This window comes from Symsagittifera roscoffensis, chromosome 6, assembly GCF_963678635.1.
Source record: "Symsagittifera roscoffensis chromosome 6, txSymRosc1.1, whole genome shotgun sequence".
Taxonomy (NCBI): Eukaryota; Metazoa; Xenacoelomorpha; order Acoela; family Convolutidae; genus Symsagittifera; species Symsagittifera roscoffensis.
In genome coordinates, this window is record NC_087067.1 from 27,599,082 (window position 1) to 27,611,608 (window position 12,527).

Below are 12,527 nucleotides of genomic sequence, written 5' to 3' on the forward strand. Positions count from 1 at the left end.
TCCCTTAGCATATAATTCACAAATTACGACAACTTTAGGAATGTCACCATACGAAATGGTTTTTAACCAAAAGCCACGCAAACCAATAATGTTTACAGCAAATTCTCATAAAAACGCACAAGGTTATTGTCAACCAAATAAAGACTCAATTTGTTATAACCTACCTTTACATACACACGATGAAGATCATTTTCATCACCCACAAATTCTTAAACTAGCCTCCGGTACACACACCGAATGGATTCTAAATAGAGATAAAAAACACAATGAAATTTATCAAAAAATAACAAAAAAGTTATTACAAAGACAAAACATTAATGAACAAATCAATTCACGTTTTACACCAGCCTCCGATTTAAAAATTGGAACATTTGTTTTAATACCTAATTTTAATACACAAAAAGGAATTTCTAAAAAATTACAACCCCTTCGAAAAGGACCATACCAAATAACTGCAAAACCCACTGATGTCACATATAAAATTACCGACTCAAACAAAAAAGAAATCGTTCAACATCGAAACAACCTATTACCTTATTACCCAAAAGAATACGCACTCCGCGAATTAACTCAATTATATTCTTTCACAGGATTAAAAATCATTCAAAATGAACCACATCTGAAAAACACAGAACAAAATGATAACCCCACCGAAAATCAAAACACAAAACCAATCGCCACCAAAATCAATACACAAAACCATAAAGAATCTCCAAAACAAAGAAAAAATAGAAAAATGACCGAACAAATAATACCCCAAGAACAAATCGACAAATCAGAAAATAGAAAAACAACAAGACTCCGAAATCAACCACGTAAAAACTATAAAATATTCATCCCCCAATCTAAAATTTTAAAGAAAGTGGAATTTCAAAAGTAATTTTAACATTATACTTCACTATCTTGAAACCTTCGAAACATTTTTCATTTACATTTTTCAAAATAACATGCTGACAAGTAAGTAATAATTCTAGTTCAAAATAAACCAATAGGATTCATCCAATCCGTCACTTTCTCTAACTCAAACTAAGACCAATTAGACGAATCATATAGAACTCCAGGCACATCTATAACTATAACTTTACGACCTCCAGGTCAAAAATAAGCAAACCACTCCAACTTGACAACTAAAATAAATATCACCATAATACCGTACCCCTCCCTTATCTAATAACCCAAAGATCAACAATATTTCCCCAACTCAGACCACGAATACCCCCAAAGCAAATTTGTTAACTTAGCCTAAAGTAACAAAATGAACATTTTAATTAGCCTAAAGTATAAAAATCTCACCATACCCCGGATCATTTGACAAACAAAAATAAAGAAAAAGACGACCTCCCAGTCACCATGAAAATTGCCCCCAACAATTTTTTACAAAACTCAACCCACTTGTCAAAAAACTAATAAATAATCCGACCACACTAGAAAATCGCCTCAAACAGCAAAAAATATTCGACCAAGAGATCATTTCTTAAATGCTCTCCTCTCAATCAGTTACTCAAATACTCATAAATCTTAAACATTTTTTTACAATACTTGAAACCTTTATAATATTTCTTTTTGATATACTTGAATCTTTTCTAATAATCCTAATCATTTTTTGTAACATTTTTTTAATTTTCTACACTATTCTCGAACTATTCCTCCAACTTTCCAAAACCCTTGATTATATCCACAGGTACGATTTATACAACTTGTCTAAATGATACGAACAATTTTCAGTAGAACCGATATTTTTTTATTGTTTGTAATTTTCATAGCATTCTTATCATCCCTCATTTTGACCATCTGTAAATGTATAAAGAAAGCAATCCTCACATTTGCCCTAGCAACAGTCCTTCTAATTCTTTTTTTGGAAGAATATTATAATAAACACAAAATTTCTCACTAAAGTAATAATTCAAAAAACCATCAAAAATTGCTACCCAACAGTCACAGAATCAGTCTTCACCGACATCATCCCAAGATAACCAAACACCACCTTCAACTACTCAAAATCCTCAAACATCTACACGAATTTCTTTTCAAGACAATCCATACACTTTTGAAGAACGACATGCTCGTTTATCAGAACCACTAGAACCAGTTCAACGACAAGCACCTTTAAGCGAACCAACATATAACCTATACCCAACACTACCACAAGAACTAAGTAGAATAAAAAATTCTAGTCAAAACCAAAATACAGTCGAAATAAATAGACAAATTATACATCCTCGACGAAACAGAAATCTTCAAACTCCACGAGTTCACTTTGATATACCTCAATCCCCATCACAAAACACTCCAGAAAACACCATTGATACATTACCAGAAACCCCTACGCTTCTTTCACAACGTAGCACCTCAAGCCTACCATCAGATTACTTAGGTTCAACACCAACATCTGAGCAAATACGTGAAAATCCTTTCAACCCCACAAACCAAACATCACGATTCCCATATTGGACTACACATTCATTTACACAAGGTGAACCAAATTTAGTCAATGACCCCATAGATATTTCTACGGATACAACAACATCCTCATCACTACCAGAAACATTATCACTACCATCAACACCATCAATAAGCCAGTTTTCACCACCACCTTTTAACTTAAATTTTCCAAATAATCTCGACGCCAGATATCGAGAACAATCATCAATAAATATTCCTTTAAGACTAGATTGGAATACATTTACAGCACCTCCACCACTATTTGGACAACATCAGGAAAGTAACCGCCTTCATAACTGGGCACTTAATAGATTACAATATCGCCAAGATATTCACAACGATATCCGTGATCACAATATTCAAATACTCCAACAAAACAGTTTACAATTAAAGTTTGAAATCACAGTTAAGTTAAACAATATTACCCAACATCCCTACCCATTAAATCCACCTAACATAACAGCTCAATCACTACCACCACCGTTTATAACTACTGAAGTAATATACAAATACGACCGATATACCAAAAACACAATTGGCTACATTACATTTTATAATCCATACTCAGGATTATCATACACATGTATATTCTAAAATTATTAATTTTTCTCCAACTCCTTTTTCTAGTAATCTCAAATCAAAACATTAACCCTTCCCCTCGTACAGGACCACAAGATTTATTAGTAACACATTACGATTGTGAAGAAAATGAACAAAAAACACTACATAAATATGCAATAAATCAAGTATCACAATGTGAAACAGAACCACAAGCTATAGAAACCACAGATGTAATAGCAACACTCTATTCAAAAGCCCGAGCAACAACAGTTACAGGTTATAAATTCACAGCAACATTTTCCGAAAAGAAAGTACATTGTTCACAAGTCTCGAATGGAAACAAAAACCGACTTGACCATGAATCATTCTATCAAAGCAATATAGAACGTCTTTTACATCTCAATCCCGACGATTGTAAAAATGAATTACTTAGACTAAACATCACACAAAATAAAAACTCCCAAAGAAAGTTAGTTAATTTTCAAGTTTTTCCAGACTCTGTACATCAATCACAACTTGAAAGACACCAAGGACATATAAAACTAGACGAAAAATACCCGTATAACGGCGCACACGGACGATTAACCTATGACCTACACGATAAACATTGGATACCACACATTGGTATAAATGACCCATCAAACTGCAAAGCAGACACAAAAAATAAAGGATACCAAGAAATAATGTTTTTCGATTGGAAAATACAACTCGAAAAAATACAACTAACACGAGATTTATCAGATAATACAATGATCTATCAAGGAATCCGATTACCTTGTAAAAATGATCAAGGTTATTGCGACCCTACAACGAGAACACAAGCAACAATTGTTTGGTTCCCCGAAGATACATGTACAACATTTCAAGTAGCAAAAATACACGCTCGTATGATAAAATTTCACGAAAAATATTTTATACAATCAATTCCATATGAACAAGTCCATCCATCACGAAAACTAAGTTCTAATTTTAGAAACATAGACAATATAGAAAATAAATTGACACGTTTTCAAATATATCAAGAAACAGAACTTGCATGTAAATACAGGAATCCACTTCACAGAACACAATACTCTGAAATATTAGTTGAATACGAAAAAGGATTCGACATGACCACTGGAAAAGTAAAAATCGACCCATATGCCACAGGTCATCCTCTAAACGAAGGAACATCCTATATACCAGTTAATTTTGAAAAAAGCAACGGACAACCTGGTGGACATCTAAAACCCCATGACACCAGAAGCACACGCTTACAAGAATTATCACTAATGAATACTACATATTTCGGTAATATCCACTATGATATTCATTTAGATATGAAACTAGATTATACAATTAGCCGAATTTTTCAAGAAATGTCACTCTCCGAATTAGAAACACTACACCACCTATGCGAATTAGAACGAACACAAATATTACAATCACTTGCACTAGCAGTATTAAAAATACCCTATGCAGGATACTTATTATCTGGAAATAGATCAAATTTTTTAGACTATGAAGGAAACATCTTATGGTTTTATACTTGTACTAAAAAAGTATCACCACTATACGTTTTTGAAGATAAACGATGTTATAAAAGAATCCCTATCTTTTATAAGAATAAAGTACATTTCGTGGATACACTTTCACGAAGAACCTATTTCTGGGATACCGCAGTCCCATGTGGATCAGAAAACAGCCACAATGTAGTACAACTAAACCCTGATGAAAATAAATATTATCTTCTCACTCCATATCCCACATTAATGCAATCACTCAAAAAATTTTCACCAGAAAGCATTCGCGCTATTGCTCGAAACCCAAATATAGACTTACAATCAATAGGAATCTATTCAAAATCAGATATTCAACATCACATTAGAACACAACAATTCCAAGAATTATTAACACAAATGGACACTATACAAAGACAATCAATAGACCAAAATTTACGCAAACTTGCAGAAACCGCAGGATTTGCCGATATCTACACGCAAGACTATAGCGGATATTTTAAAGACATTAAAGATTATATATATCTAAACGGTGAAAAATACCGTCCCCAAGATATATCACCAATTAACATTTTTAGCTTTGTTACACTCAAAAATGAGATCCTCGATTTTCTAGGATGGCCCTACTACATCTTAGAAAAATTGACTATTTTATACGCAATGTTTAACTTTATTGGATTTCTTTTCTCACTTTTAAAAGGAATCTACAACACATGTGCTATACACACACAAGTCAATCGACAAGCAAGTGTAGCACGCATACTCTTTGCAGGATTTTTTGGAATCTTTTCTACATCTATAAACAAAATTCTTTTAGACGCACAAATAAAAGAATATAACACAAAAATAGCAACACGACAAAATACATACGACGAAGAACATAACAATGTAGACATAACGCCAACGGCACCACAATTACCACCCCTACCAAATAACCATCCACTATCCCTAGTCCCACGAAATTTTCGAAATTTAGCCATCACACATAATCCAAATTTTCGACTCACCACATCACAAAGTCCCATTCAACATATAATGACACACCAGTCACAAGATGATAATACTTATGAACAAATTATTGAACAACCCCATACCACCGCTTTTCAGTCTCAAAATAATCATTTTTTTAGCCCACGATGAGCCGCCAACTTGGATCACTACACCGATCAAATTCCCACCCAACCAATCTTACCTCCCCAATCCCAATAATACCACTTTTTGCTTTTCCGCCACCCGATTTTCCACCTAGTAATGTAACATCAGGCATGAATTCCGATACTAATTCACACATCTCAGTTTTATATTCCATCTCACAACTCAATAACCCGAATATTGAAACCCCCGATGAATTTGCCGACTCAGAACCATCCCCATCCAATAATTTTCATAACTCTTCTAATTTTTCTCAACCCCCTTTTCAACCCATATTATCCAATAACCCTGACCCAATTACTCCCACACCCTCTTATGCTTCCCAAGTTACCCCAACCTACTCCTCATACCATTCTGACCAATCATCTCATTCTCCAGACACCCCCCGAATCTCCCCAGAGCTAGATAATTTTATTACCCTTCAACAACAACCCTACCACCTTAATACCCCAACCATAAACCAAATCTCCTCCACAATAAATTCATCCAACCCCCCTACCCCTACACCCTCTTCAAATTATACTGAATCATTAGCACCATCATCCACATCAACTGAATCTTCACTCAACACTAATAGAGCTTACCGCACTTTTAAAAGAAAGTTCCCCAACCATCCTTTCCCAGCAAAACCAGGAACAGCCCGTGAATACATCAACCACCCCAAGCATACTAACACAAAAGAATTTTTAGCCATCACCTTACCCTCATTCCCACAATACACCTTAAACACCCCCCACGACACTAACGAAACACGCAACTTCGTAGATGAATACGTTTTAATGCCCACTCTCTCTTGGACCTCATATTATCATTTTACTAACCCTCTTTGCTTACCATTATCTAACACTCACATCGATATAGAGCGAAATACGGACATGCTATATCGACTCACTACACCACTAACCGCTAGACAATTTACTTACGTTGGATATAAAAAATCACTAAAAACACACACTGCACCTAGAGCTAACGAATATACACTCGAATACTATGATCATAACATCATCAGAGCTAACCAAGATCAATTCTTAGACGACGATCGCTTCGCTAATCCACAAATTACCGAGAAATTTTTCATCAAGACACCATATACATTCACTCTAAACATCTTCGACCGAAAGTTTGATCACATTATTTCAGAAGCACTAACAGACACACAAGCATACGAAAGTTTCAAAGAACGCTTCCAAATATTTTCACTAACCTTTCATTTCCTTGCACCACACGAAAGAGATTTACACTGCTCACACGATATTATGTTGCGCACTAAACAAACCCACACATATAGTTATTATCGCTTCATCCAAAATCACTTTGACCTACACACACCCTCTAGACAACCACACCACCGTTTTCAATTCATTAATTCCAAATACACTTCACCATTTTTCCTAAATTTCACATATTGTATTAAAGATACTAACCTTCATGGTATTCTTCGTAATTATGACCCCATAACCCAAATGTACATCTTCTGTCCCATCACCAAGACCTTCAACGCCGAAGAATCCCGACCCTTCCTTATCCCGCACGAGTTTGTACAACCTATAGAAATCCCAATTTTAGAATTCATCCACAACACTAAATTTAATCACAAATTATATAACTTAATCCAAAACACACCTTATGAGTTTGCAGTTGGCACTGAAGAACTAACCACTATTAAGGCACTTCAATTGCTTTGGCCACTGCTTCAGACTAAAAATATCATCCGCATCTTAGCTAAACTACTAACAACTTCAGAACTAATTCACGACATCTTCCCCCACGGATTTTTCCCCGACGACTAACAGGTAAGTATGAATTAAATGAATATAACTAACTAATTAAAATATTAAAAAACTCACCATACTTTATCCATGTTTTCTTTAGATTTTTAGCCTTCATCCGACGATCACCTACAAAAACCACAAAAGACAAATAAAAATCGCAAATTTCATCAAACAAGATTTCAACAATTCTATTAATCTCTTCCACTTATAAATTTATAAATTTAATACCAATGCAGTAAATTCATTTCTAAAATTTTCCCCACAAGCAGTAAATTTAATTATGATGAAAATTTGTAACTTAAAATTCCCCCATAACTAGCAGTAAATTTCCAAATTCTATGCAGTAAATTAATAAAATGCAATTGCAGTACTAACCTTTTGATATTTTCATTCATTCGCACAGAAATTCTATCCACACTCGCACAGCTCGCCCACGAAGAATTGTTTAAAATAATGAATTTCAGTTTCAAGTTTTCACACTCAACAACTCTAACATATAATAACATGTTTCAAACTTTCCTTTAACCCGGTTGGAAAGGAATCATATACTAAACAAAACTAACCAACGCAGCTTACTAAATACCACAAATCATAAAATAACAGCATGACTAAGAAAAGGAAACCAACGGTACCCAAACCGGATTAACCCAGTTTAAAACTGGATAATTTATTCTTTTGAAGACTATTATAAAGTCTAAGAAAGAAATAATAAAACACAAAAAACCGCATGAAATCATACTCCCACTCCTGGCCTAACCCACCAGGAAGGACGTCCTGAGCATGCTCTATAGCCGGCCTAACCCACCGTGCTACATCCACGCTTTGTGACCACACCTCTATTTTTAATAAGAGCTACTCAAGTGTGAGTAACTCTTCAAAATAACCGAACTAAAACAAAAAGTTTTTGTGAAAACAACTAACTAAAATCATTATTAAAAAATATTAAACTAATAAAAGTTTTATAAAATGTAAAATCACATGATGCAATACATAGATCAGAATACAACACCAAGGACGAACATCAAAAGACAAAACGACCCCACCACACTCGAGAGAGAATGACCAACTACAATCAATATGCCGCTCACAATCACAACTCAAAGGATTTAGAGTACGACTTGACCTCGCAGAAAAGGACTTCATTGAACTAGACCAATGACCACCTCGATGACCCAAGTGTACGTACAGATCCGAGTAACCAGGCATCCCCTCCACGCACAATCTCCACGCCATTCCCAAGCTAGATCAGACACAAAAGAAGTTCTCCCCGAAGAACAGAAAAACCTGACATAGCCAACCATTCTGAAATCAGAATTGATTTTGTTGCAGAGACTCAGTCGTTGTCACAAGAAGAACACAACGTCTTATGTCCCTAACTCCAGCTTCCTGAAACTTCTTTAACAAAGAAGAAGCGGAAGAAAATTATGATGTTCACCAAATACCAACGTCCATCATCCATCCTTGAATTACAGAAGAACTGTTCTAAAAAACTCTGTAAAACCCGGATGGGTGGAACCTGATCTAAACTATATTTTATGATTGGATAAATTAAATGTTTTACCAATGTAAAGTATTTAATATTAACCAATCATGATCCATCTAACTAACAACCCACTTATTTGTAAGTGCTGAAGTTACTTGTAATTTCAGCACCAGAGAGATTTGAATTTAACTTAGAAATTAGTTGGACTCTCCCGAGCACTTCAGCAGTCGCAATAAACCAGTATACCCTAGATCTATTGAGCCTAGCAGAGACTAGTTAAACAACCTGAGACTAGATAGTATAAGAGTAAGATTAGGATCGGTATTAGACTAAGAAGTTGCACGAATCTATCCGGCCGAAAATAAGATAGCGTGACGAGCAGACGGTGTACCCTATCCGAAATTACTCTATGAGTTAACCAACTCGAGTCTAACTCACAAGTATGTTCCCCTTAGTAATGCCTAAATAATCGCCTAACACCAGAGAAGCAAAACCTAACATGTTTTAATACTCACAAGGTTGTTTCAGTTTTCCTCTTGCAATCCAAATCACGGCCATACAAGCCATCAATACAATTCGCCATGAACCGAATACAAGTAACCTCTAGCGGTCGAAACAAAAATACTGAATGCTGACAGCCAAAAAGTTATGTCGTTTTTCGCTTAAACATGTAGATCAGCGACAATACCGGTACTTCATACATCAAAACTTACAGTTGTTGATTTGAATGGTGGGTTCAATTTTGGAAAAATTTCGGCAAACACAAAAAAACATCCAGCATTTGCAGTTGAAGGAAATTACCTGTAGAGATGACCTCGTTGGTAGTAATACTGCAACAGCTGTACGAATCCGAGGTAGAGAGAGAAGTAGAGAAAGTATCTTCTATACTCAGTGTAACTCCATCCCTCTGGCCACATGAGAAGGACTCCCGACACCACAATTGTGAGGTACTGATGCACCAGCCACCAAGGCATGATGCGACTCCCGTTCGTCCTCAGAACGTGTTCACGCAGAGTCGTCGTGCAATAGTACCACACCAGCAGAAAATGATAAAGAGAGTCTGTGATTCTGTACAACAAAATAGGAAGTGTGGTCAAAAAGTAGGACATGTCATTAAAAACGTACGTCATCAATAATTATTTTCTCATTCTTACGTACGTTTGTTTTCTTAACTCAATTCTGATAAGTTTATGACGAGTCTACTTTATGACCGGTCTATTTTTTGCTACATAACAAAAAATTAGGCACGTTTAACAGTTTCTATAAATGAAAGATGATTGATTGAAAAGGTATTTATAATTTCCTTACCCGATGAACTCGGTTTTGATATTTTCATACTCGGATTGCTGCTTTGCCTGCGGTGGATATTTAGTCCGTATTTGGTCTATGTGATTTGGGAGAGCTGGCAAAAAAATTCGCGGATGCTTACGTGGTCGAATTATTATTTTTAAATGAACCCCTTACTAATAGTCCTATAATCACCTGGGCAAGCCTATGTTTAAATAAACAACATTACGCTGGTTTTTATTTGATTCAAGAATACGATGGCAACCTTGACCATTTCAATTAAGCGACAAACGCGTTGTTTTTATACCTCGACTACGCAAACATTCCGCCAAAACAATTTTTCTGTATAATTTTTTCTGCACTTTAATATCGCTTACATCTGATTGAAAAATATTGAACACCTCTAAATTAAATACTTTTTTTGATAATTTTCTTACCTAGAGTTAACGATGAAGAGATTTGTGAAAGCAAAGACTATTGAGACGATTGTGAAGATGTATTTGAATCGCTCGTATTCCTCTTTATACGCCAATTTATCCTCTTTTTTCAGAAAGGAAGCCTTAATGCTTCCCAGATGCACTTTCAACATCCACGCGTTCTTTTTAGGCAGCCACAATTGCACTTCTTCTAATAGCTTCTCTTTGTCTTTGATCTGGAGTTTCAAATGAGCCAGCTGCTCTGTCGCCGCTTCGGGAGGAATCGTTTTCGAGTCCGGTAGTTTTAGGTCCACAACTGCACATAATCTGTTCACGTTTGATCTGATGTCGCTGAGGAGTTGAGTTTCGGCTTCGATTTCACGAGAAAGAGTGTTCTGAATTTCCTCTAGTTCGAGAATTTTCCTTTTGTATTGTTTGTGTCGTTCCTAAAACAGAATTTCATTCACGTTAAACATCGTAGTTGATACCGCGTCCCCCCTTCCTCGTTCGCTAGAGGACTACTCTTAAACTTTCATTATTGTTAACTATTATAACTATTTAGAAATTGAAATAAACGCTTTAACTAGGGCAACTGAATCTCCTAAAAACTTTCACCTTGAGTGAATCAGTGTTGGTTTGCAGTTGCGATTGAATTTCGAGGACTAAATTTGTAAATACACTCGAGCAGGATTTCCCGGTCGTCAACTTTTGCGTCAGTGAAAACCCGTTATTGTTTTGGTCAGGGAAAAGCTCTTCTCCGCTGCCCATTGTCGGCTAGTCAGCAATTATATTGGTTTTGAAGTATAATATAATTAGTAGCAAAAAGTTCGGACAGACAGAATTAATTAAAATGAGCAATCAGTGCTTTTCGACGCTTTTTTGCATGCAAAATCTGAAGCCCAACAACCTTGAATTTTTTGTCAGGCCAAATTCAAAATGCGAGATCGTCGATTATCCGATGATTATGCTAGCCTAATTTTTAAATACTGCTATGAGCATCCAGATTTTACTATAAAACATTTCGACGCTTCGGATGCAATTGCCCGCCGTGGTTATAGGTTTTGAGCGAAACTCGGATCTACTTAACAATCCCCCTATTGTATCTACCAAAGAATCTCCACCCCTGTAATTGAAAACAGTAATTTCGCACAAGAGCATTGTATGTAAATTCGGATTTCGCTGCATTCTTATTGGTCGACAGTTTGCTGCAAGTAACCTTAGTAACGATCTACTCCCATTTCTTGAAATGGGGATTAATAAGTAGATCCCGTAGTTCTGCTTTCTGAACTTTCGACGTTATGTTTATTTCAGTTTTAATTTTCGTTGATCTCTAGACAGTTGCTCTTTTTAATTAATTCTGTCTGTCCGAACTTTTTGCAACTCTCTATATTACAAATTAAAACTCAAGTGTCAAATTAGTTGGTTGAAGATTCAGATAAAGAGTGATAAGAAAACTTCACTTGATCTCTCGTAACCTTGAGAAATTTCTTCACGAACTCCGTTTTATTAATACTTTGAAGTGAACAAGTTTTAGTACCTGTCTCTTTCATATGATGGTTCAATATCCCCATTTAAAAACTAGCAAAGCGTGAACAGTTTGATAACGATGCCGATTCATTCAACTTCTAATTGATTCAGATTGCTTTCAATCACACTACGACAGTCAACTAATAAGGTGGTAACTAATATCCTGACAAGTTAAAGGACACATTCATCACCTCTAGATAAGCTAGCATGTTGTCTTGGTACCCATCAAGTAATAAAAAGAACTTAATGTCGTCATTTTGCTTAACTTTTCTCCAGAAGTAAAAAAAAAATTGTAGCAAACACTTTTTACATTAGAAAACGTCATATTGTTAGAGGGATTTTGAATATTAACAATAATTTTTGAGCATGCGAGTAAGAGGTATGCGTT

At 35.5% G+C, this 12,527-nt stretch overlaps 1 protein-coding gene across 3 annotated transcripts in view; it reads right to left on the bottom strand.

The window, feature by feature from the left end:
* Positions 1–12,527, bottom strand: part of LOC134847518 (trifunctional enzyme subunit beta, mitochondrial-like) — a 436,678-nt gene that overhangs the window by 386,279 nt on the left and 37,872 nt on the right. The window contains exons 1-3 of one of the 3 annotated variants that reach the window (XM_063864570.1): positions 11,228–11,914; positions 10,634–11,058; positions 9,711–9,977 (exon numbers count right to left, since the gene is read on the bottom strand). The exons of 1 other annotated variant lie outside the window; for it this stretch is intronic. In XM_063864570.1, the coding sequence (XP_063720640.1) occupies positions 9,711–9,977; positions 10,634–11,058; positions 11,228–11,380 (845 nt within the window). In that variant the 5' untranslated portion in view covers positions 11,381–11,914. Of the gene's footprint in view, positions 1–9,710; positions 9,978–10,633; positions 11,059–11,227; positions 11,915–12,527 lie in introns of those variants that run through there. One more of the 3 variants, XM_063864571.1, reaches the window with a different exon arrangement.